This window comes from Desmodus rotundus, chromosome 9 (assembly GCF_022682495.2).
Source record: "Desmodus rotundus isolate HL8 chromosome 9, HLdesRot8A.1, whole genome shotgun sequence".
Taxonomy (NCBI): domain Eukaryota; kingdom Metazoa; phylum Chordata; class Mammalia; order Chiroptera; family Phyllostomidae; genus Desmodus; species Desmodus rotundus.
Genome location: NC_071395.1, coordinates 79,489,410 through 79,514,329, shown reverse-complemented (window position 1 = coordinate 79,514,329; position 24,920 = coordinate 79,489,410). Strand labels below are relative to the sequence as shown.

The 24,920-nt window shown below is 51.3% G+C and overlaps 3 protein-coding genes across 6 annotated transcripts; all 3 read right to left on the bottom strand.

Moving 5' to 3' along the window:
- On the bottom strand, window positions 1-5,746 carry UNC119 (unc-119 lipid binding chaperone). Of its 3 annotated transcripts, none has more exons than XM_024564864.3 (5): window positions 5,470-5,746; window positions 1,896-2,009; window positions 1,305-1,407; window positions 976-1,148; window positions 1-702 (listed from the first exon to the last, which is right to left on the bottom strand). In XM_024564864.3, exons 1-5 carry the CDS (start codon window positions 5,693-5,695, stop codon window positions 590-592), a joined length of 729 nt encoding a protein of 242 aa, XP_024420632.1. In that variant the 5' UTR covers window positions 5,696-5,746; the 3' UTR covers window positions 1-589. The 3 variants fall into 3 exon arrangements, with proteins under 3 accessions (XP_024420632.1, XP_045055192.1, XP_045055193.1); XM_045199257.2 differs by lacking the exon at window positions 5,470-5,746 and adding an exon at window positions 2,471-2,571; XM_045199258.3 differs by lacking the exon at window positions 5,470-5,746 and adding an exon at window positions 2,477-2,540.
- Window positions 5,747-6,702: 956 nt separating this feature from the next.
- Window positions 6,703-18,624, bottom strand: PIGS (phosphatidylinositol glycan anchor biosynthesis class S). Of its 2 annotated transcripts, XM_024565097.3 has the most exons (12): window positions 18,560-18,624; window positions 18,151-18,290; window positions 17,954-18,065; window positions 14,172-14,261; window positions 13,803-13,894; window positions 12,444-12,651; window positions 12,034-12,176; window positions 11,247-11,361; window positions 9,993-10,138; window positions 9,061-9,161; window positions 8,074-8,284; window positions 6,703-7,713 (listed from the first exon to the last, which is right to left on the bottom strand). In XM_024565097.3, exons 1-12 carry the CDS (start codon window positions 18,591-18,593, stop codon window positions 7,438-7,440), a joined length of 1,668 nt encoding a protein of 555 aa, XP_024420865.2. In that variant the 5' UTR covers window positions 18,594-18,624; the 3' UTR covers window positions 6,703-7,437. The 2 variants fall into 2 exon arrangements, with proteins under 2 accessions (XP_024420865.2, XP_071075424.1); XM_071219323.1 differs by lacking the exons at window positions 12,444-12,651; window positions 13,803-13,894.
- Window positions 18,625-20,654: 2,030 nt separating this feature from the next.
- Window positions 20,655-24,701, bottom strand: ALDOC (aldolase, fructose-bisphosphate C). Its single transcript, XM_024564790.4, has 9 exons — window positions 24,587-24,701; window positions 22,964-23,085; window positions 22,666-22,877; window positions 22,475-22,529; window positions 22,220-22,380; window positions 22,023-22,106; window positions 21,600-21,774; window positions 21,277-21,476; window positions 20,655-21,157 (listed from the first exon to the last, which is right to left on the bottom strand). Exons 2-9 carry the CDS (start codon window positions 23,073-23,075, stop codon window positions 21,062-21,064), a joined length of 1,095 nt encoding a protein of 364 aa, XP_024420558.1. The 5' UTR covers window positions 23,076-23,085; window positions 24,587-24,701; the 3' UTR covers window positions 20,655-21,061.
- Between the last annotated feature and the right edge of the window lie 219 nt (window positions 24,702-24,920).

Below are 24,920 nucleotides of genomic sequence, written 5' to 3'. Positions count from 1 at the left end.
GAACAGAAAAGGAGAAAGAGTTTATTGAAAACTATGTACAGTCGGCCCAGCTCCTACCACAGGCGGTGGTCTGGGCCGATCCCTCCCACACCTCAGGCAGTGTCTTGGCCCCTGATAGTGGCGGCTAGGGCTGGGGCCAGGGCCCAGGCTCCCTTGGGCAGCTTGGCAGCCAGACCCCATCATGGATCTTCGTCTGTGAATTAACGAATCTAAATGGCCGGCCGGTGGTGGGCAGGAGACAAGGAACGGGCCCCCACCCTGACCCAGTCAAAGCATGGATAGGCACACGCTGTTCTGAGTCAGCCAAGAGGCCCAGCGAGGCCGTCCAGAAGTCCTATCTACTTCCCCGGGAGGCCTTCCTGGATGTGGAGGCAAAGAGCCCCCCTACCACCCTAACCCCACCCCAAGTGCCAGAACCCATGAGCTTTAGGGGCTTGGACTGAGGACCCAGACCCCCCCCAACACTGACTCAGGGTCCAGGGCTCCTGGGACACTCCCCAGGCAGAAGACTTGGGGTTGAGAGGTGAGTGCTGGGGAAGCCACCGCCGAGGGCCCAGGACCTTCCTGGGGTAGGGAGCAGCTGCAGGGGTCAGGGCGTCCCACTGTAGGAATAGTCTGCTTTGTTGTGCATCACCAGCCGGTCATCCACGAAGTAGAAGCTGTCAGACTGTGTCTCATAGGGGTGACGGATCATCTCATTGACTGCAAGAGAGGCCCAACCAGGTGGGGCAAAGCTCAGGAGCCAGCTCCAGGCCACTGCAGGGCCTTCAGGACCGTGGGATGGGGACCAGCCGAACAACCTCAAAGAATTCCTCCGGCCTCTTTGAGCCTGAGTTTCCCTATAGGTGACACGGTAATGGTGGCCAGACACACAAGAGACCCAGGGTGCCCAGGGTGGGAAGAAAGGGGGTCAGACCCAACCTCCCCCGAGCTTCGTCTCCTGAGTCCCCGGCCCACGGGGCCTTGCCCACTCACTCAGCTCCTCAGACAGAGGCGGGAAGTCGTAGATGTGCTCGCAGGTGTTCTTGCTGCTGGGGATGCAGAAGCCAAAGTGGAAGTCAAAGCTTTTGAGCAGCTGGTTTCGGAAGTAGTGCCTCTCAATCATGCGGAAGTTGTTGACAGGCTTGTCTCCCACCGTGAACTCCACCCTGAGTGAGAGAAGGGGCAGGGCTGAGCTCGGCCTTGCAGTCAACCAGCCAGGTTCAGCAGACTGCCCCTGAGAGAGGCTCAGGAAGAACTCAGGAAGGGCTCACTCCCACCCCACCCTCACCCCCAGCCCTTGCCCCCCTGGCCCAGTGACTCACGTGGCTCCCACCTGCCTCAGGCGGAGGAAGGCAGGCGTGAACTGGTAGCGAACAAAGCGCCCAGCATTGGGGTCCAGGTCCCGCCGGTTGATGGGCAACCGCTCTGTAATGCACCCCAGCTGGGGCTCAGTGGGCTTCAGACTGGGGCCCATGCCCACCCAGGGTTTCACCCCAGGGCCCCCATCTCTCAGAATCTTTAAAAAGTCCCAGGAGATTCTGATGCACACTGAGGGTTCAGACCTTTGGCTGAATGGTTCCACCTGCGTGTTCTAGGTCAGCAAATCAAAATTTTCAACTAAGGTTCCCAGGGCCACAAGGACACACCAGAACTGCAGTTCCCAGGCAGGTATGCAGAGGGCAAGGTGGCAGGGACTGAAGGGACAGAACTGTCCCCAAATGTCCAATCCCAGAAGCAGATGGGAAGGAAAACAAGAGGCGCCCCCAGCTGGAGGCGCCCTGCCTGAGGACTCCTGGGAATAATGAGGTCCAAGCCCAGCTCTGCTCTGACTCCTCTGCGGCCTGAATAGTGCCTGGGAGCCCACCTCACAGCTCACACCCTCTCCCTCTGCCCTTGGCCCACCCGCCACTCACCTGAGGCTGGGGGCTTCTTGATTTCAAAGAGGACAGTGCCTGAATCCATGTCCCGAATCTTGAACCTGATGAAGTCGATCTTATATACATTCTCCTCCGGGGAACACAGGTAGTCTAGGGGAGACAGGTGGCTGCTGCCAGCTCAGCTTTTGTGGGACCCCGGACTAGCTACTACTTTCTCAGATCCCTAAGGTCACTGCCTTCCAGATAAAGGTGAATGAGCCCCTGCCCTTGAGGAACCCCACACTGTGGGGGGGGGGGGAGACAGCTCCCTGACTGGGATCTAATGGGGAAACACACAGCTCCACCTAGTGGCCTCTGAGGGCAGGGAGGGGCAGAGAAGAGTGGAGAACAGGTCACCTCCCCCACATTTTCCCTCCCACCCTGGAGTTGAGAGGGCCCTTATTCCAGACTCTGCTTTGCCAGGCTTGGCTCTGTAACTCTGAGTGAAATGGGTCTCCATTCTCATAGCAAGCCCCCAGCATGATAGGGAAGATGCCTTTGGGAGCCTCACTCTGAAAGGAGTGGCACAGCCTGCCCTCCCGAAACACAGTGGTTCTCTGGGGGAAACATACCCTCACCTCCGCCACAGGCTGCCCCTGGTGCTACATCTAGGTGTGTCAGGCACGGACGTTCCCTGGCCTGGGTAGTGCTGGGGCAGACAAACAACCCCTCCCCTGTTCTTCCTCAACCCTGCCCCCTTCCCCCAGTCACCTCCTAGCCCCATAAGCAGCTTATACAAGCCCGGCTCCCTTAAGCAGCTTAGCCAAAGCTCTGCTGACTCAAATCCAGAGCCTGGAGTATTGGGGGAAGGGAACCATCTTTGCTCCCCTCCCCTGTTGATCTCCAAACAGGAGGAAGTCTTAGCAAACAGAGGGAACCCCTTCAAAGGTCATTTAGCCAGCCTTGGCTCTGAGCCACTCCCAGAGAGAGCACTGGGGGAGGACAGGAAGCGGGTGTGGCAGGTGCAGCAGAGGGTGTGCATGGGGGTAAAGGGGCGTCCTCAGTATTAAGAAGAGGAACCAGGAACAGGGGTGGGCCCCGCCTGAGGAAGCTCAGGAATACCAGGGCCCGATCCAACCCTCACTGCTTGCAGCAACTGCAAATGCGCCGGAGGCCCTGTCAACAAATAGGAAGGGGCAGAGAGGGGCAGTGAGGGACTCTGGTGCGGTCAGCCTGTACAGCACCACATCCTCCCCATAGAGGCCCGGAAATCACCCCCACCCCCACCCCAGGCCCCTGGGCCACCCGCTATTCCTCTGGGGCAGGAAGAGGAAGTAAATGTAAAGTCATTCTCTCTTCCCCAAGCCTGGGGCAGCACCCTCCACGAAGCCCTCCTGGTAGCCACCTAGCACCCTGGGGTCCAGCAGAAACTACACTGGGCTTGGGAAGGGGCCTGAGCCCTGGCCTGTCCACCACAGCCCGAAGGCAGAAGGCGGAAATAGAAGTGGGCAGTCCCATCTCACCCTGTGCACACCTTACTTTCACAGAAAGTAAGCACTGGTCCAAAGATGTAGAGAGAAGGTGCTCGGCACAGGGAGAGGAGGTGGCAAAACTGGGAGCAGGACCCCCGCTCCACGTAAAACATCCCCCTTCCTCTCGTCTCCAACTTTTGGAGCTTCTCCTCTCATTTGGGAACTTCTTGCGGTCTGATCTCAGTCTCTCCTACTGCAACTCAACCTATCAACCCCCCGGTCCTCAGTGGAAGTGAGGGACAGGGGATGCCAATGGCTCGGGACACCACAGCCACTCCCTCCTTTCTGCCAGGTCAGGCCAGAGAAGGGGCAGAGTGGCTGAGGGCTTGGAACACAACTGCTCCCTTCCCCTCAGCCACAAATAGCTTCCTAAGCTGGATTCAGGGACCAGTAATCCAGGAGGAGCAAACCTCCGAACTACATGATTAGGGTCAGAAGAGACCAGGAGGTGCCAGGATGGCAAGCCCTGGCACCCTGTCCTCAACTTCTATAGAGGGAAGAGCTCCCTCTATAAGCTCCTTCTTCCACTCATTCCCCACAGATGCCTCAGCTTAAGGGCTACGAATTTCCTCCAAGTTAGGAGATAAATGGTGGTGTGTGGGCCGAACACCCCTCCCTACCAGTAGGTGCAAAATAACCTCTAAAGTTACCTAGGACCTGGACAGGTCAGCCAGACCTCCAGACGTCCTATAAGGAAGTTCTGCCCCAGAACTAACCTGAATCCCAAATGCTGCTTTTGCCAATTATAGCTCAACTGGTACCAACATCAGACTGGTCCAGGCCCCCTCTCGCTACCAGTGCCTACTTGAGCAAGGCAGTTCAGCGCTCTGGAGGCCCAGCCAAGAATGGCTGCTGCCTGGCTCAGAGAGGAAGGAGAAGCTGGTCCCCTAGGGACCCAGATGCACAGGCCCAGACCTGCCATCATGGTCCCTTCCACAGCTCTGTCTGGCAGCCCTGGGCCCTGCTGCTCCTGCAGCTCAAGAGCTCAGCCCACTCCAGCACCTGCACCTCCACAAAGAGGCCCCAAGTTGCTCATAGAGGGAGCCGGGGCAGGGTCACTAATGAATGAGGCCAAAGCGAAAGGCAGTCAACTGCCTTTCCAAATGCCTTCTTCTGTTCTTTGAGGCTTAGCTACCACTTCTGCCATGAGGCCTCCTAGCCCTCGTTCCCTGCCTGTGGTGATCCCCCTCTGCTGCTCTGAATGCCCAGTTGTCTGCTTCCAGGCAGCAGCCAGTAGCAGTCCTGTGGGGCCCTCAGTACTACTCACAAAAGAGCCCTGTTACCAAGCATGCACAGCACACCAGGCACTGTGCAAAATCAGAGAATTTATTTTCACAATGGCCCTATAAGTTACGTGTCATTATCCCCATTTTACAGATGAACATGCTCAGAGAGGTGAGGCTACTTGCCCAAGGTCACACAGTAAGTTACACAGCACGGCTGGGACAACCCAGGCAGTCCAGCTCAGAAACTCAACCAGCCTGTGGAGACTTCTAGTCCTCCAGGAAGAGGACTGGGCCCGGTCCAGGCTAAGGGGGGCGGTAACCTACTCCCTTTGGAGGGCCCAGGCCCAACCCACTAAAGCTTCCTGCCCAGGTCCCTTCCTGGGGAGGGAGATGGCCCCAGACTTCCCAGGGGATCCAGAGTGAGGGCATTAAGGGTCAGAAGACCTGAGGGTCTTCATGTCACCTAAGTAACTCAACCTCTATCTCGCCTGCAGGCTGGGGACTGAGGACAGACTGCACTCAGCCTCCCTCCTCATTACTGCAGAGGAAAGACTCAAAGGGCTCTAAAAACCTCATGGGAAGGGGTCACAGTTGCAGCTGCTGCCCCACCTCCACCACGGGAAAGGGGGCTGGACTCCCCAAAAAGGAAGGAGTGGGGTAGAAATAAATTTCTAAAGGGAGAGGAGAGAGCACAGGAGATCAGGGAAAGAGGGGGACACGGAGATCTCAGGCTTGACGGCAGAAGGGTACGGGACTCAGGCGAGGGGTACCCAGTGGGGGAGGTGAGGCAAGGGGAGGGCGGGAAAGGGGGCGGGGGCCGGGGTTCGGAGGGCCCCCTCCCTCCCGCAGGCGCTCTCCCTCGCCGGTGCTCACCGCCCGTGATCCGCTGAAGCCCCAGCACGTCCTCCGGCCCAATCGGCTGCCTCCTCTGCAGTGGTCCCGGCCTGGGCCCTGGGCCTACCTCCGGTTCCGACTCGGACCCGGTTTCAGATTCCTCCTGAGGCTGCGGCTCTGGCTTTAGCTCCACGCTCAGGCCCGAGGCCCCTGGAGCGGACTCCGCCCCCGTCCCGGCCCCGCCACCGCCCTGCTTCACCTTCATGGCCTCGTGGGGCCGCCGCTAGCCTGCTGCCGCTGTGGCTGTCTGCGCTGGCTGGAGCCAAGCAGGGGGAGTCTGCAGCCCCACCCCCACCAGGGCCTCAGGTACCGCCCCGCCCCGCCCCTGGGCCCGCCCACCCAGCTGAAAGGATGGGGGAGCACGACCCCGCTACTCACCCAGGGCAAGGTGGGGGCGTGCCCTGGGCTTCACTCATTGTTTCAAGGGGTCCTGGCTACCTTTCCTGTGATCCGCCCCTCTGCCCTTCCCTCCGCCCCTAAAGCAAATTACCATCTCAGGATCTTTGCTGGGATACTTTCCCCACAGGTGGCCTCTTGTCCTTCTGGTCTCAGCTCAAATGTCATCTGCTCAAAGGCTCTCCCTTGCACCCAATCCAAAGTACTAACGCCAGTCAGTATCTGATCAGCCTAGTTTTTCTTTCCAGTGCATTATCTGAAATGTTTTAAAGGACAGTTCTGGGAAAGCAGGGATCCTGTCTTTGCTCTCTATTAACTCACCACTTGGCACAGTACCTATGCTCAATATATTTTAATTTTTTAAATTGATTTTTAGAGGAAGGGAGAAACATGAATTTGTTGTTCCACTCATTTATGCACTCATGGGTTGATTCATGGGTTGTTCGATCCCTGTACCCTGCCCAGGGATCGAACCCGCAACTTGGCATATGGGAGACGATGCTCTAACCAACTACCTGGCCAGGGCTATATATTCTTTTTTTTTTGAATTCATAAATGAATTAGTTTCTGAGGTCTTACACTGGTACAAGCCATTCTCTCCCAGACCCCCAGCTAAAAAGCAGATGTTAACAGCCGTGCTGGGAAAACCAGGACATGGCAAGGGACAACTGCCTAGCAGTCTAAGCTACCACAGGGCCCCCAGGACAGGGAGGCAGGTCACATGGCCAGTCAGAAGCATGGTGGCCTCTGAGCCCAGGAGGACAAATACTAGGTGACCATTACTTACATGTGAATGAACCAAAGCTCTGCTCAAACTTCATGTCATTCCAATTCAATGTTTATTGAGAGCCTAGAATATGCCAGACACTGTCAAATGTTTATCACATTTAATCCTCACAACCACCTTGTAACGTAAGGGAGGCATCACTAGTGTTAACAAATGAAAAACTGAGACTCAGGGAGATTAAGTAGCTTATTCAGAGCTCCCCAAATGATAAGTGCAGAAGCCAAGGTTTGAATTCAGGCATGTTTGATCCCAAGTCTCTATGAAAGGGTGAAGGGAACCTCTGCCACACACAGCACGAGGCTGTACTCAACAGGTGTTAACTAGCCAGGAGGGAGGGGAGCATGGGAGGAGGCCCCATTGGTGACCTGAGCCTGGCCATTCCACAACAGCAGTGCTGGGCCCTCTCTGAGGGGTAGAGAGAAGCACGGAGGGAAAGGGGCTAGAAAACAACCCCAGGCTTTCCCCTGATGCTCCCTCTCAGTGCAAAAAGGCTGAGGAACAGGGCAGAAGCACAAGCTGCCTCTGCTCCAGACGTAAAGGGCCTTCAAGTTCATGCCAGAGAAGGAGACCAAGATGACACATCTTTTGAGGATGGGGGTGGGACATCTGAGCCAGAAGAATGGAGTGTTACACTTGGTGGCTGGAGAGGAAACAGGGGAGGCTGGAGATCGGTCATTCACAGCAGGCCCCATTTATGTGCCTCTCAATCTAACATCTCCCGCCCTGGCCAGAAGGGAAGGCTTCCTGCTGAGACGCTGCCAGGCTCAGTCTATCCTCACGGGCCTTTTCCAGGACTCGTGGATCTCCAGGAAGATCTTGACCAGAGACAGGACAATGGGCACAGCCATAGGCAGGAAGAGCGGGATGTAGATGGCAAACTTCTGGTCATCAGGGAAATAGAGGAGGTGGAGGAGCGAGGGATCAAAAAAGGCACGCTCCGAGGACGTCACAGCTTCCCGACTGGCGACGAAGGCAGAGGCCAGGTGCCCAGAGGTCAACTCCAACGCTGCCTCATAGACTGCGTCTACAGCCCTGTACACCTAGGAAGGGGGCAGGGGGGTACCAGTGAGTCCTAGGCACCGATGAAGAGGGTGGGGTGACAAGCTTCACTGTTTCTTCCATCTACCAGACAGGTTGCCTGGAGTTTGCCCAGGTTATAGGGAGGCTAGTATAAAAGGGCTGTGGCATCCTTTCTAGTGCCTGCTTAAAACCTTACACACCCCGCCCCCCATCTGCACTCCTGCTGGGGGCTGGCACTGCCCTCTAGAGGAAGCCTGGGGCACTCAAGGCTGGCATGCCCACACACACCCTGGACCCCAGCTGGCTCTAGTTTCCCCATACCCTGACCCTCAGTGGCCACTGCAATCCTGCGCTACTGAACCCATCCCCTGCCCGCTTACCTCAGATGCCACATTGTCCTTAATGACAATGTTGCTGATCTTGCCCAGAAGCTGGGCCAGGGAAGTGAGAGTGGTGGTGGCTGTGGCCAGGTTCTCCACTGACCGAGCCCACAGCAGCCGGTCTACCTCCCAAGTCATTAGCCCTTCGCTCCTAGGCCCTGAAAACAGGCATTTTGGAGGCAACTTGGGCTGAGAAATCCCAAAGAGCAGCCTGTAGGAACAGCAAAGAATGTCAAAGGGGCTGAGACTAGAAGGTGGGAGAAGATGGCTGAGATTCCTAGAATGATGGATTTTCAACCTCACCCAGACCCACAGGGGCTGCAGGGAAGTGCCTCAGGGTCTTCTTGGGAGGTGAGGGGCAACACTAAGCAATCCAATGCCCCAAGCCCTGGTTTACCTGCGCTTTAGCTTTTACCTGTTTCTATACTGGACTTCCAAGATCTTAGTTGATAAAAGGTTCCATGAACTAAAATGTTTCTGATAACACCAACTTAGTTTAATCCTCTCGCCCTATCTACCCCGTCTTTGGACAAATGGGGCCACCAAGCCTTAGTTAAGGGATGATCCAGGACCACCTCTGACAAGATGCGTGTGCTGTGCCTCCCCCATCCTGCACCCGTGGCAGGCACTGCCAATCACTCAGAATCCTCTTTCCTAATGAGCCCAAGAATCCTCAACATAGGGCATCAAGCAGCCACTATCAATAGAGCACTTGGCATAAGAATTAAGAGCCCTTTTTCTTAAGCACCTCTAATCACATCCCAGGGACCTGACAATTCATGAGTCTATTTTTTCTTAAAAGTTTTTGTCGGCAACTAGTTCTTCTTAGGAGAAAAACGAAGTGATCCTTGGACACCTTTCCTGGTTTCCTAGGGCTCTAGGCACAGCTGAGGTAACCCTGCCAGGTGAGGTTTTATTCAAGGCAGCCCAGGAGGCTGCGGTCAGAGTCAGGGGCCACGTCCCCGAGTGGATCCCCTAGGACCTCACCGCAACTGCGCCAGGAACACCTCCATCACTCGCCCCATGTCCACGTCAACTCGCACGGGCAGCTCTGAGGCGTTGTAGGCTTTCGGGTCCACGTTGTACACCTGCACGGGGAATGAGGGTGCCTCACGTCACACCAGAACCGTGCACAGCTATGCCCCGGCGTTCTGGTGACCGTGAGAGAAAAGACACACAGTCTGTGCTCTTCAGAAATTATAAACCTGATGGTTTGGCTAATTTTTTTTTTTTTAATGTGTGGGTCTCTTGATTTTTTATTTTTATTTTTTTTAGTGGCTAATATTTTTTGAATACCCATTAGGAGATTTCCATAAATTGTCTTCATTACCACCTCAAAAATCCTGTAAAAGAGATCATTTTTCTTCCATTTTAGAGTTCCTACCCTTGAGAAACTCCCAGTCTAATAGAAGAGACAAAGTCCCCAACTCTGCAAGACTCACACAAATAAGTCCAAGATGTACACGGAAGAGTCCTCAGTAAGTACAAACTGCTACACACAAAAAGGTCATATTTTAGCCCTGGCTGGTGTGGCTCAGTGGATTGAGCGCCAGCCTGCAAACCAAAGGGTCACCAGTTCAATTCCCAGTCAGGGCACTCGCCTGGGTTGTGGGCCAGGTCCCCAGTAGGGGGCGTGTGAGAGGCAACCACACATTGATATTTCTCTCCTTCTCTCCCTCCCTTCCCCTGTCTAAAAATAAATAAACAAATAAAAAGGTCATATTTTAGAAACTATTGTCAAAATAAAAAGCAGTGGGGGCTGGCAGAGGAGGGGCACGAGCTCACAGTACCCTCACCTCCTTGGTGCCTCCCTCCCACTGGCTGGGCCACAGAGGACACCAGAGGAACAACAGAAGAACTGTCTCAGGGAATATCTGCGTGCCCTTGAAGCTCTGGGGTCTGCACAGCATGAACATTACCATAATGCCACCCCAGCGGGGACTGTGGAAGGCGTTGGTGGCCACCGGAGCCCCATCCTTGTCCTGAATGTACAAGGGGGAGTGGGCAAGCTCAGGTACATAGAGCAGAAAGTTGAGCACAGGGTAAAGGGAGGCGGCGCTGGATCCTGCGGTACAGAGAGAAGGGGAGTCAGAATAGTAAAACAAGTCAGATCTAGATCTCAGCTCTAGTTCGGCCTCTAACACGTGGTCACTGACTCTGGGCTTCATTTTCCCCAAATGATAATTACTAGGATATTCTCCAGTCCTGAGTTTCTGTGGCAAAGAACTTCTGAACATTCTCCCAAGATGTATCACGTACATGAAGTACAGTCCTTAGCCCCAAAATGCCCCTGGAATCTCCCCTCCGCCAACAGGCCTCCCTTATGTAAGTCAGCTCTCGGGACTACTGCCACATTCACCCGTATTACTATAACTCGTTTTATGCTTAGTATCCTTCCATGGCTAGCCATTCACACCAAGTTAAAGTTCAAACTCCTCAACGCGGTCCTTTATGATGTGATGCCTGCCTGCCTCGCCAACATCACCTTGGTCACCCTCTCACAATGCAGCCACATTAAGCTTCTCGGAGCTTCCTGAAAGTTTATATGCTCTTGCTCTTCTACATTTAAGCTCACAGTTCCCTTGCCTGAAATCTAGCTCTGTACTCAGCACTGCTATAAAGCAGTCCCTCATACTTCGCTGAAAAGACAGAGGGTGGCATTTGCCAAGACCTCCCGTGCTGCCCCTCCCATACCCCTTGGTGCCCCTAGACCTAGCCCTGATGTCTTAAATTCCACAACTAGTGATACACTCATTTTCGTTTTCCTGTATTGCAGTTCTTGGCGACACCTACTTTTCCTGGGTACACCCCCAAAATGAAAAACTGGAATCCTAGTTTCAAGGTTCCTCATTCTGCCTTCATGTACTTTCGTTGTTATCTTTCCTACATGTGTGACCTACCTTTCCTGGGTGGTTTGCAGGGAGGGAGACATTTCCTATTTGTTCATTTATAAAAAGTGCTGGGAAACAAGTTTAATAAATGCTTTTGCACATGGTGATGTGGGGACGGAGTATCGCGATAAAGTAGCCTAGGTGCCTGACAACTCCCTGGACGTCCTCAGATCAACCCCAACCTGGGAACCGCCACTGCACACAACCCGCCTCCGAGCGTAGGCTGAGCCTGCTGGGTCCCTCCCTGACCCAGCAGAAAGACCCCCGACCTCAGGAGCTCACCTAGGCGGGACTCCACTGGGTTGATGACGTGGGGGAGGTTGTGTGCGGCCAAGTAGTAGCTGGAGGAAGCTGGGTCAAAGCGGGGGTTTACCCCCAGCGCCGCATAGTAAAGGATCTAGGGAGCAAAGAGGGAGGACGGTATTTTGTTTATTGATTTACAGTCCATTTTGTCCCAAAGAAGACTTGAGGTGGCTTAACAAGGTAAAATTATGACAGGGCGAAGTATAGTAGACCAAAGCAGGGCTGAGAGAACACAGGTGCAGGAAAAAATAACAAAGCCACGGGTAAGGTTAGAACACTAAATGTGTTCTTTGAAAACCACGGTTTACCAGGCGTTCTCACAGCCGAAACAAAGAGGAAAACAAAGAATAACAGAATTCAGATCAAATAGAATTCAGACCAAATCAAGTCAGTATTCAGAAGTACTTCCCCCTACTACTAAGACCTGACAAAAATTTCCCCCCATTTTCCCACAGTGTTACACAGAAAGCTACATTCTTCTCATCTTTACGGTTACCACGTTAGCGTAGTTCGGAAGTTTTGTTGTTGTTAGGACGGCACGACTGGTAGGAAGGGCTCTGGAGGGAGCCATAAGGAAGTTAGTTTTTAAACAGGCACGGGTGAAACTCCCTGAGCCAGTCACAAGGAGGGGAAGCAGACACCGGAGCACATACGAAGGAAACGGCCAGCCAGTCGACAAGCCCAAAGAGCTAGAAGAGACTACACTTGTGAACACTCAATATGGGTGCACTTTGAAAAGGACTCTTGCGCCTGCCCCCGGCCTCACCTGAGAGTCCACAGAGAAGTTGCCGGCAGCACTGAGGGCGTTCAGGAAGGGCTGCACGTAGCGCCGCACGGCTCCCTCGATGTCCCAGCGCACGTCATGGGACTTGGGGTCCGGGTTGAGTAAACTGAAGGTGATCTCATAGCCTACGGAAACAGGAGTCAGGGAATCCAGAGGCTTCGGGGGATGAGGGGCAGCCTGTACCCCTGGCTGAGCTGAACTTGTTTCTCCTCTAGAATGGCTCTGATTGCCATCATAGAACCAACGGGAGGATAAAGCTGGGATGAGGACCACTGGGCACTTTAAGAAAGAGTTGAAACCACAGAAGAAAGAAGTAAAGCGTTGGCATGCTCCAATGCCTCCACATAATTCATTCCCCTCCCCCTTCCCGTAGTAAAGCCCGGTCACTCTACCCAAGCTGGACTTGAGAGGCCGCCTCTTATCGGAGCTCCACTTGTCCTCCGGAAGGTGGTCAGCCAAGGCCGCAGCAAGCACATCCTCATTCAAAGACATGGCCTGGGCTATTTGGACGATGCGGCGCCCAATGATGTTAAAAGCCTGCCGGTGTATTATTCCCCTCATGAATGCTGTCCTGTTAGGCCCAATGTAGCTCATCATGTCCTACGAGGGGCGAGCAAGGAACAGAACACCCACGGCTCAGAGCAGAAAGCAGAAGAGCACTCTGGCTCTTGCTTCTGCCAATCTGGCCTGGTGCCGCTGACCGACAGGCATGCACCTCTCTCTAGATTCATGGTGAACTGTTATCTCAGTATTTCTGAGCTATGGGTATATGTGAGCGTCTTCCTTCATTTCAGTCCCCTCCCCCTTCCCAGGAGACACAGTTCCAGGAAGTATCCAATCTTCGCAGGCCGGAACCAAGAGAGGGCATGCCGAACGAGAAAAGCAGAGCGAACAAACAACCGGCCAGTCCCATCTGAGGAAATGGCACGTGGCAAAGCCGCAAGTACAAGAATTCTCACAGCAGCACTGTTTGCAATAAAAAACTGGAGACAGCCCAAATGCCCATCAACAACGGAATGGATAAACTGTGATAAACTACAATGAAACATTAGGCAGACTTAAAAATGAATGCATTAGATTCAGCTACACATCCTATCACGGATGGTTCTCTCAGGTATAAATGTTGAGCAAACTGAAAGTTGCAGAATATGTGCTGTATTATACCATTTATATAAAGGTCAAAATATGTAAAATTAAAGGTATTGTTATCATTTTATCATTTGATACAACACATGATAAAACTTGAAAAAAAAAAGTAAGAAAATTACTATAAAATATGGTCACCTTGGGCTGCAATGAGTGGGATGTAACTCCACTTATAAGCTGAGGCTGGGTACTTAGATATTCAATAAAATTCTTCCCTCTATTTATAGCAATTAAAGATTTCATTATACATTCATAAAGAAAATGGTACACAGTATAGCTTCCACCAAGCCAATGGTTCGTGAGATGGTTCGTGAGAAGTTCAATGTATGGCCCACATTACCATCACAGCCCACTGAAACCTGCTTCTTTCTTTTATTCCTACTGATTTATTTTCCACTTTAAATGGTCATTGGAAATGTAACCATATGTAAGTCTTGGAAAACCAAAGTTAATGAAGAATTTCCTATTTGCATTCTTTAAAAAATGTATTTGGAGAGTTTCCCACAGCAAATGGAGGAAATGGGCAGCAATACTACAAGGAGGGGACCAGGGAGAGGAAGAGCTGACGGGGTCGGGTGAGGCTGCAGCCTCTCTGCTCACCCTACCTGGGGGAGAAGTGAGGCGCGTTCAGAGATCACGTACACATTCAGGGAGCCCACTACTTGCTCCTGTGACTTGGTTAACACGGTTTCTGCCTCTGGGGACAAGAGCAGGTGGTGTACCAGGAGCAAAAACGCCACTCCTTCTCCCTCTGGCCCCCCCAGAGTGCCTAGGCCACCCCTCCACCTCCCACTGACAGCCAGCTAACACTGTGGGCAGGCTTGGCCCTCAGGGGCCAAAGCTACAACACAATGTCATATACAGCTTTCCCAGAGAGATTGTGGAGTTAAGACAGGGTATGAAAACTACACCTTTAGGGATCAGAAGGGAACACAGGGCTTCATGTTAAATGGTGTGATCTCCCCTTCCAGTACCTTGCACACTGCCCAAAGACAGGGCCTCTTCCTCATGGTCCGAAGCCATCCGGTAGTCCTTCTGGAAACGGCACTTAATTTTCATTTTGTCTGAGGAGAAATGGAAGAAGCATGATGGGAAGAGCAAGTGTCAGACCAATTCTAATGATTTCTGCATGGATGGCATCAAACACACGCCACTCCACCTCTCCCATCTGCCCGTGTGCACTCTACCTGCACCCTGCGTGCTCTCCCACAGGGAGATCTATTACAGTACTCATTACAGGGATAGGTGAAAGGAGAAACATATGCCCACTTTAGTAAGTGCCCCAAAGCAATTAAATTCAATGAACATTCTTGATAAAAACAAACTACACACTTAATGGAAAACCCTAAATAAAGTTCCGCTAAAATTAGTAATAAAGCAAGATGCCTGCTGGTTTTTCAGTTATTCGGCACTATTCTTTCTGAAGTTCCTGACCAATGTAATAAGAAAAAGAAATAGCCCTGACTGGTGTGGCTCAGTGGATTGAGTGTCAGCCTGCAAACCAAAGGGTGTCTGTTCGATTCCCAGTCAGGGCACATGCCTGGGTTGCGGGCCAGATCTCCAATATGGGGTGTGCGAGAGGCAACCACACATTGATGTTTCTCTCCCTTTCTTTCTCCCTCCCCTTTCCTCTCTAAAAATAAATAAATATATTTTGAAAGAGAAATAAAATATGAATATTAGAAAGGAAGAGACTAAATGGCCACTTTTTTTTTCTTTTTAAAGATTTTATTTATTTTTAGACAGAAGGGAAGGGAGAGAGAAAGAGAGAAAGAGAAACATCAATGTGTGGTTGCCTCTCATGCACCCCCACTGGGGCCCTGGCCCACAACCTAGGCATGTGCCCTGACTAGGAATTGAACCTGCAACCCTTTGGTTCGCAGGCCAGCACTCAATCCACTAAGCCATACCAGCCAGGAAAATGCCACTTTTTGAAGTAGTATAATTATTTTCCAAGAGAATCCACTGAAAAACTATTAGAACTAGTAACAGTTTGGTGAGATGACTAGATAAAAGAATACACAAGAATCAGTAACTTTCTTATAAATGCCAGCAACATCTAATTAGAAAAGCAAGTATTTTTAAAAATTCCAACCGCAATAACTATAAAAGACATAAAGATACCCAGGAATGAATGTACAAAATTATAAGAAAAAAACCCGAGACTTTACTGAAGGACATAAAAGATCTGATAAAATGGAAAACACATACAAGGCTATTAGATGAAAACATCAAATACCCGAAGTATGTCAATTCTCCCCAAGTTAATCTACATTTGTAAGGCAATCTCGAAGTGATTTTTTTGGCCCTCTGGAACTTGACAAATAGAACCTAAAATTTATTGAGAAAGTTCTTTATAGAATTCCAGGTCACATATGCAGAAGAAATGATAGGATTTAAAAAACATCATTTTGTCCCTGGCTGGTGTGGCTCAGTTGGTTGGGCATCATCCCGCAAACCCAAAGGTTGCCAGTTCAATTCCCAGTCAGGGTGCAAGCCTGAGATGCAGGTTCCGTCCCCAGGTGGGACATGTGCAAGAAGCAACCAACTGATGTTTCTCTTTCACATGGATGTTTCCCTCCCTCTTTCTCCCTCCCTTCCCCTCTCTCTAAAAACAAGTAATCTTTAAAAAAAAAAACAAAAAAAACCCTTCAATGGCTTCCCTTCTCATCCAGAATAAAAGCTGTATGTGCATCTGACCCCTTTTTGCTACTCTAGTTTTACTTTATTTCCTCTTGCACTGTCCCTCATTCACCTCACTCTAGCCACAATGGGATTCTTACTGTTCTACAAAGAAAGGCGCTGCCCCTGCTCCTACCTCAGAACCTTACACTTGCTTTACTCCCAGCCAAAATGCTCTTCTCCCAGATACCTACACAATTTACTCCTTCATCTCTTTTTTCTTTTAGGTCCCTACTCAAATAGCATTGTTTTCAAATGATGCCTCCCCTGGCCACCCTATCTAAAATAGCCATGACCTACCCATCCCCCTCAAAAAACCCCTCCCTATTTCATTACTCAACCCTATTTTAGTCCTATCACCATTTAACATACATTTCACTTGTTTATCTTTTTAATTGTCTGTCTCCTTTTTTCTGTCTATTGTGTTCACTGCTATATCTCTAGCAACCACAACAGCACCTGACACAGGCACTCAATAAATATCTGTTGAATAAATGAACAACCCTATTTCCATCCCTATTTAACAGATGAGAAAACCAAGGTTTAGAGAGGTTAACCTCACCCAAATTCACACAAGTAAGTGGCAGAACCAAGGCTTTAGTCCCACCCTCTTAGACCAAAATTCCATACTCCTTGCCACTCCACTATTATAGAATACTGTGTCACTAACTATGAAGTAGTTCATAAGAAACTGACAATAATCGAGGTGCAATCTAACAGGTGAGGTATAATCCAATTTTTGTTTTGAGAAAGAAGGAGTATGTGTGTGTACATTAGGTTGAACCATATGAAATATGATTTATTTTTAAATGTGTGACCGAGGTTAAAGAGCTAGAGAGTTAAATGGCACACAGGCCATTGGGGTCTGGACTCGGCCTCCATCTCCCTTCACTCCCAATCTTTTACTCCACACTGGAAAGGTAAAGCTGCTCATGGACCCTGCCCCCAACATGCTAATTTACCCCTGCATGCTTCTAAGCAGGAGGCATAGTTTATTGGTGAAAAGCTTGAACACTGGAATCAGTCAGGCCTGGGTTTAAACCTAATCCTACGTCTTACTAGCTAGCTGTATGATCTTGTACAAATTAAAATCTCTGGTTTTGGGGTTGTTGTTTTTTTTTTTCATTTATAAAGTGGGGATCATAATGTAAGAGGGGATGACACGAGACAGCACATGTAAAGTGCATCACCTAGTTTTTGGCATATAGCGAACAACTAATAATAGCTATCATTATTACCGGCTCACACTATTCCCTCTCACCTCCCCATTTAAACTGAATCCCTACATATCCTTTAAAAATCCAACTTAAAAATCACATCCCTCAAAACCTTCTCTGCCTTTCTTTCCTCCCAGAGAGCTAAAGGCTTTCTTAAGTGCAATCTTTTTCTTATATACTTCTGTGATTTGTTTTAAGGTTTTATTTATTTTTTAGAGAGGGGAGGGGAAGGAGAAAGGGAGAGAAACATCTAGGACCTGGCCTGCAACCCAGGCAAGTGCCCTGACTGGGAATCAAATCAGTGACCCTTTGGTTCACAGGCTGGCACTCAATCCACTGAGCCACACCAGCCAGGACTAATTTCTTTATCTAAGTGTCTTTCTCCCCTACCTGAATACGAATTTCTCGAAACCATTATTAGTTTCTCAGTCATCCCCAAATTCCTGGTACCTAAGAAAAGTGCCTAACATTCAGTGGTGTTTACATTTTTTAATTTTTATTTATTTTTTTAAGTGTTTAATGTTAAACTGAGTAAGGCCTCTATACAAGTTCAACTTGATTCCAAATCCTGTATTCTTTCCACTACATCCCACTTCCTCCCTTGTCCTCTAATGAGCATCGACCAATTCTGATCAGGTAGCATGAATGTTTTATGAATAAAATTGCCTCCTTAATGCTGAATACTGAATTTAAAGTTGTCTTTTTCTAACCAAACACACTGTTCATTCACAGAGGCCTTTTCATAAATTTTTAACTACCTTTATGGGACACCCACACTCCTACCCAACGCGTATCTGAACTGAGCTCAGACTGAAAAGGCAGCCCTGACCCCCACATCCCACCCGCCAGGAACTCACATTTCAGAGGGATCTCTCTCTCATACACAACGGTGAAGGGCAGCTTCACCGCATCGTCCAACGCCAATGAATCTCGGGTAAACACGACAGTGATGGGCACCCGGAGCCGGAGCTGCGAGAAGGCGCACCAAGGCCATCAGGTGAGTCTGTACCTTGTAGACCAGCTGTTCCCTAGCCCTTCCCCATCGAGGTCTCACCCGCAAGGAATTCAGCAAACTGATGTCGGAGTAAGGCAACGAGGCCCGGTAGGTCTCCGTGGTCTTCCACCAGAGCGGCAGCCCCAGCACGATGGCCACCGCCGCGAAGAAGAGAGCGGCGCGCTTGCCTCGGACCACCTCTGGAGGTACGCGGGTACAGAGTGAGGCGCCGGAAGTGGGCGCAGGTGCCGGACCCACCCACGGCGCGGAGGAGCCCCTTAACCCGAACGCGGGGGATGTCGGCCCGCGCTAGTAAGGATCCCCGAGCGACCAGCTTGGGCCTAAAGCCATCCTGTCTGCAACGACTCCAGACCCCTAGTCCACAGGACCTCTGGCATACCACATTCCCCACCCCCTCATTCTTCCCTCACACCCCGCGAATCTCACGCCCGAAACCAAATGCCACCACCTAGATCTGAAGCCACAGCTCCTGCAGCCGCCATGCTTGACTCCGACTACTCTAGCCGTGGGGCGGAGCTGGGAAAGCCTCCCCCAATCGGAAACGGCGAGGGGGCGGGACAACAGCCTTGATCACGGCCAATCGCTAGCGACGCTCCATAAACTGCAGTAGTTAAAATACTGATCTGGGAAACCGTAAGAAGTTCTATGTCTCAGTTTTTCATCTCAAAAATGGAGATATTTAATAAAATGAGATCATTCATGTAAAGAACCTGACACACGGAAAGCACTCAAAGGTCATCGATCACGATCATTGCTTATCATCGAGTTTCTTTTCCGGGCCCCCTCTTCTCAAGCCTCACACATGGAGGTAGTGAGCTAGTAGTACGTTTTTAGCTGTTTGACTCATTCGGTACTTTTTTAAATCCTCACCTGAGGATATGTTTACTGATGTTTAGAGAAAGAAGAAGAGGGAGAGAGATACACATCCGTTGGTTGCCTCCCATCCGTGCCCCCACCGGGATGGAACTGGAAATCTAGGTTGTGTGCCCTGACCTGAGACCAAACCCATAACCTTCTGGCGTACCTGACGCTGCTCCAACCAACTGAGCCACATGGCCAGGTTTAATTTTTATTCACTTACTGATTTGAGAAAGAGAGACCGATTTGTTTTTCCACTTATCTATGTATTCACTGGTTGATTTTTTTAATTAATTAATTTATTTACTTATTTATTTATTTTTAGAGAGAGGGGAAGGGAGGTAGTAAGAGAGGGAGAGAAGCATTGATGCGCAAGAGAAACATTGATCTGCCACCTCACACGCCCCCAGCTGGAACCCAGGCATGTGCCCTGACCAGGAATCCAAATGGCAACTCCTTGGTTTGCAGGGAATGCCCAACCGCTGAGCCACACCAGCCAGGGCCATTGGGGGATGCTTGTGTGTTCCCTGACCCCCTATCCAACCCACAATCTTGGTGTATCAGGATGACACTCTAACCAACTTAACTACCTCACCAGGGCCCTCATTCAGTACTTTTAAATTTTTGTTAATTCATTTCCAACTTGTAAAAATCGGAATACGGAAGTTCATAAGCACAAAATCTGTATTCTGATCACTTGGGTTCAAATCCTGGCTTCACCCCTTCATCTGAGTGATCTTGAGAAGTTAATTAACCCCTCTGTGCCTGTTTCCATATATTAAAATAGGGATAGTATGTACTTTATGTAGAGTTGTATGTTGTAGTAAATGAGTTAAACACATACAATGATTAGAATAGGGCCTGGCAGGAGCACATAGAAAGCACACTGTAAGTACTAGCTATTTTTGTTAATATAAAGTCAGCTCACACTGGGCCTGCATTTCCATATTGCAGTAATTAGCTGGTGTAGCATGGGTTGTGCACTTTACACGCAGCAAGGCCTCTGCAGTTCACACGGGTCACACCTAGCAGGTTTTCTTATCCTTTTATCAGCTCAGATGCTCACCCCAACCCCCACACTCCAGCCAAGTGGTCAAAGCTCATCATGAGAACTCACCAGAACTGCTCTTGCCCAGATCCTTAAACTGGCACCCTCTGCAGCTGCATCTACCCCAAATGGGAATGGGCAATAGATACCCTGCTAGATATGCTGCTCAGCCTGCCATGCCCAAGCCTTGGGGTTTCCCCTTCTTGGGCAGGAATCCAGGTGCTCCTCCTGCAATGGCTCCCTCTAGCAGAATGTGTCAAGCCCTGGCAGAACTCAACACAACTGAGAAATGAGACTCCCAACCCCTCCTATCCCAGCTTTGGGTCTGGCACAAAAGCTGCCTTCAGGAATTGCTCAAGTCCTGCACCACGCGGTCCTGCTACAGCCTAGAGCCTCTGATGTGGCAGTTACTGAAAACCTGCAGCCCTTCATACTGCCACACTCCAGCCTTGGGCAGCAACAGGCAAGAGCCTGAGATGGGAATGGTGACTGGTGTGCCTCTCCCCCATGAATTTAAAAGCCCAGTGAAACTCAAAAGCCATCCTCCCCACCTCCACAGTCTGAAAACCCAGAGACAGATCAGCAGAGATCAGAAACAGGGAGGTAGGGACTTGATGTGTAAAACAGACAAAGTAGCATGTTTTGCTATCATTTATTTGCGATGCGCTATGCACCCAAAATATAAGTCAGGTCTAGTGTCCTACCCTCTGATACCAAGAGAAAGGGCAGGCAAGGAGAGCCCAAGGACAAGCTACCCCATCATGGAGAAATTGTGGGGGCTGGCAAAGGCAGGGGGAGACCCGGGCATCCTGCTCTGACTTCTAGCAAGTTCTCCTGCCCTCAGCCATGAGGGGTTCCCTACCCTCCCATCTAACGGTCTCAGGTGCAGCAATGGGAGAAGGGAGGGGAGGAGAAAAAGGAAGATGACTCAGTGCTGGATGAAGCATCTTTGCTCTGCAAGGCTATGTGGCCCAGGCTATAAGTAACTAAAGGCAAAATTGGGTGCAGGTGGCTAGGCCAAGAGCTGTGGAATCAAGTGACTACTCAGTAGGCATGATTGGCAATGTAGAGGGACTGCGCTGCTGCTCCACCATCTTCTCCACTGCCTTCATACTTGCCCTGGGCTGCAAGCCCATTCACCTGCAAAAGTGAGAGAAGGGAAGGTGTGAGCAGGCTAAGCCAGCCCACAGTTGCCAAAGGCTGTAGTCTCTGGGTGCTGACCCCTGCCTAGCTACACACCAACACCCCTAGCTCCCAACCTCAGCTCGCTTGATGAACTCCTCAGTGGCAGCCTCAGCATTGTCCCGTTGCCCTCGCCAGGCATTGAGTGCAGAGGCCTGCAGGGCACGCCCATAGGAGAAGGTGAGGGCCCAGGGCCTCGGAAGGGGACAGCGGTTGATAGCATTGAGGTTCAGCGATGCCTCCTCTTCACTCTGACCCCCAGACAGGAAGGTCACTCCTAGAGAGGAGAAAACTGATTAGTCACTCCCTGTTTTTCCAGGATAAGGGACCCTTAAAGGCCATAAGGAGAACTTAAGGATGGGTCTTAAGGATAGAAGAAGGTTTGGAAGCAGGGTGGTACCTGGGACAGCTGGGGGCACAGTGCGACGAAGGGCAGTGACAGTTGCCATGGCAACCTCCTCTGGGCTATACTTAATGGGACAGGCATGGCCAGGGGTCACCATGTTGGGCTTCAGCAGGGTCCCTTCCAGGTACACATGATGGTCATTCAGAGCCTTGTACACAGCAGCGAGGACCTGAGGATCAGAGGAGGTTCACTAAGGTCTGCGTCCTTGCCACTCACTGCTCTGTGTTCCCTGTCTAAGGGTGGCTGCGTGGGCATGACTGTGCGGGGCAGTACTGGCTCACACTCACAGGTCTGTTCTAGGACCAAGTGAAAAAGCGCTTGGGGAAAGTGCCTGCATCTGAACCAGAGACTGTGGCGAACAAGCTTCCTATCAGGCTATCCCTGTGGTATGTGTCTGTGCCCAGGTTGTGGACTCACCTTCTCTGTAACGTACTGGCAACGTTTGAGGTCATGGTCTCCATCAGGCAGGATCTCAGGCTCCACAATAGGCACAATGCCATTCTGCAGGTAAGAGAAGAGTAGCTCGGCAGGGGCAGTAGGTAGGATGGGAGAAAGTTCTCTCTCCACCAGGCACGGGGCACCCATCTGAACCCCTCACATGTGCATACACACACCTGCTGGCAGATGCTGGCATAGCGGGCCAGCACGTTGGCATTCTCCAGAATGGCAAGTGCTGAGGGAGTGCGCTCACTGATTTTCAGGACACAGCGCCACTTGGCGAAGTCGGCGCCATCCTTCTTGTACTGGGCGCAGCGTTCTGAGAGCCCATCCAGCCCTGCAGGCATAGTGCCAGTCTCATCACTCTGCCCCTCTTTGCCAGCATCAACCACCCACCACCCCTGTGGTCCTGAAGCCTACCCATCCTGTACCTTGAGTGGTAGTTTCTCCATCAGTCCCAGCTAGAGGCACTACACCTTTGTCAACCTGAAAGGGAAACAGGCAGAAGGCTGAACCCAGACAGGATTTTCCTTACCACCACACACACACACACACACACACACACACACACACACACACCCTATTTCCACGCTCAACCCCCATCCAGGGCCAGTGGCTGCACCTTGATGCCAACGACAATGCCCTTATCCTGGATGGTACGGACGAAGGGGACACCATTATCATCTTTCTGGTAAAGTGTCTCATGAAAGAAGATGACACCTCCAATGCACTTCTTCACACGGTCATCGGCGCTGAACAGGACCTGGCGATACAAACGGCGGTTCTCCTCTGTGTTCTCCACCCCAATTTGGCTCAGCCGCTTGGCCATGCTGCCTGGGGGCAAACAAGGATGGGTGATGAGGTCATCCCCAGGGCTTCCTGACCACCGCTACCCTACCCACACACAGGCCCCCACCTACCTACAGACTCATCTGCGGCCAGGATGCCTTTGCCTGGGGCCACAATCTGGAGGGCAATGTCAGACAACTCCTTTTTCTGCTCAGCAGAAAGGGCTGGGTATGAATGAGGCATGGTGACAGCTCTGTGGAATGGAGACAAGATATAAAAGCTGCACCCCACCCACTACCTCCTCTGCTTCCTCTTTGGCCATATGGTCCAGGTGGCCCTCCCCCTTGCCCCCCAAAAAGCATGGGGCTGGGAACAGGGCAGCAGTCCTTGGCATGGGTCCTGGGCATCAAAGTGGCACCAATTTCTCTGACAGCTAGCAGGCTTAGCGCCCCAGTTCCCACATCTCCTTTTGTCCGTGATGGGCACCCTTCCCAGTCCTGGAGAAAGATGCATCATGGGGGTGGGGAGGTAAGCAGCCCTGAAGCTACAAGTCTTCTTATGAAACTACTGCCCAAATGAAGATGCCAATCCTCCTTTCATAGAATTTGGCCCCTTCTTCAGGTAGCCATAAACCCTGACCTTCAACTGCCCTTTTCTCATCCTCAACAGAGCCACTAGGAAAAGTGCACTTACTTCCAACCCTTTAGAATGAGGCAAAAGAACTTATCACCCTTATCCTCTTGGCTTGTGGAGGAAAAGGCTGGGAGCAGGGGGTAGGTGGGAAGTTGGAGTGGCAGGCTTCTATAACCTCTGCTTTCCATACCCCAATGCCTCTGCGGTCAGGATATGGGAGCAGAGGATCAAGATGGAAAAGAATAAGTCCTGGCTGCTGTGGCTCAATGGGTTGAGTGCCGGCCTGAGAACCGAAAGGTTACTGGTTTAATTCCCAGTCCAGGCACATGCCTGGGTTGCGGGCCAGGTCCCAACTTAGGCAACCGATCGATGTTTCTCTCACACGTCAATGTTTCTCTCCCTCTATTCCTCCCTCCCTTCCCCTCTCTCTCTGAAAAGAAGAGGGGAAAAAAAAAAAAAAAAGGAAAGGAATGAGTAGAGAGGCTGAGAAAGGGAGGGAGAGATGCAGAGAAGGCAGGGTGGTAGTGAGGCTAACCAGTCAGGGTAAGGACCTAGAGAAAAGGCAAAAGAACTGTAGAGGGAATTTAGCCAAGGAGAGAGAGCAGATGAGATTAAAATGGTCTTGGTGGCCCCATCCAGGTGGCCCAGTTAGTTGGAGTGTTGTCCCCCTACACCAAAAGGTTGCGGGATTCATTCCTGGTGAGGGCACATACAGAGGTTGCCGGTTCGATCCCCAGTGGGGGCGCGTTTGGGAGGCAACCAATCGATGTTTCCCTTTCTCCCTTCCTCTCTCTCTAAAATCAAGAAACACATCCTCAGTGAGGATTTTTTTTAATGTTTATTTTTTTTAATGGTCTTGGTGGAAGAGGGTGACACCAAGAAAAAACCCAGTAGACAGAGGAAGATTTGGAATTGGAAAAACTGAGGTCCCTGCCTAAGAGCTGAGAGGAAGGGGTGTTGTGGGAGGTCTGAACCGTGGGTGGACAGAAAGGAGAGAGGATGTAAAGGAAGAGCTGAGATGGCACATCCAAGGACCCCAGGGGGCAGGGCAAGGATGGCAGGGGGAAGTCAGGAAAGGAAAGCAGGGATGCTGAGCAGCTCCCGCCTTGCCCGGGCCTCACCTGTGCACAGCGAGTTAGCGGCGGCAGCACGTGAACAGACTGGTTTCAAGTCTGCAAGAGCTGTGGCTTCAGCCCTGGCTCTTGTAAATGAGGCTGAGGATGCCGCAGAGCTACGTGACTCCCGAGGGGGCGGGGCTGTCACCTCCCCGCCCAGGCCACGCCCCTCCCCAGGACTGGTGTCCCGACAAAGGCCACGCCCACAGAGGCGGGGCAACGAGGTGGAGTGACTACCCTGCCAGGACTTTGGAGGCTGTTGTAGACTATCCCCCTCCCACCTCGTGGAGCACTGCCACCAGGGCCCCAGAGGCAGGAAACGGCCTTGCCCTCATTTCTG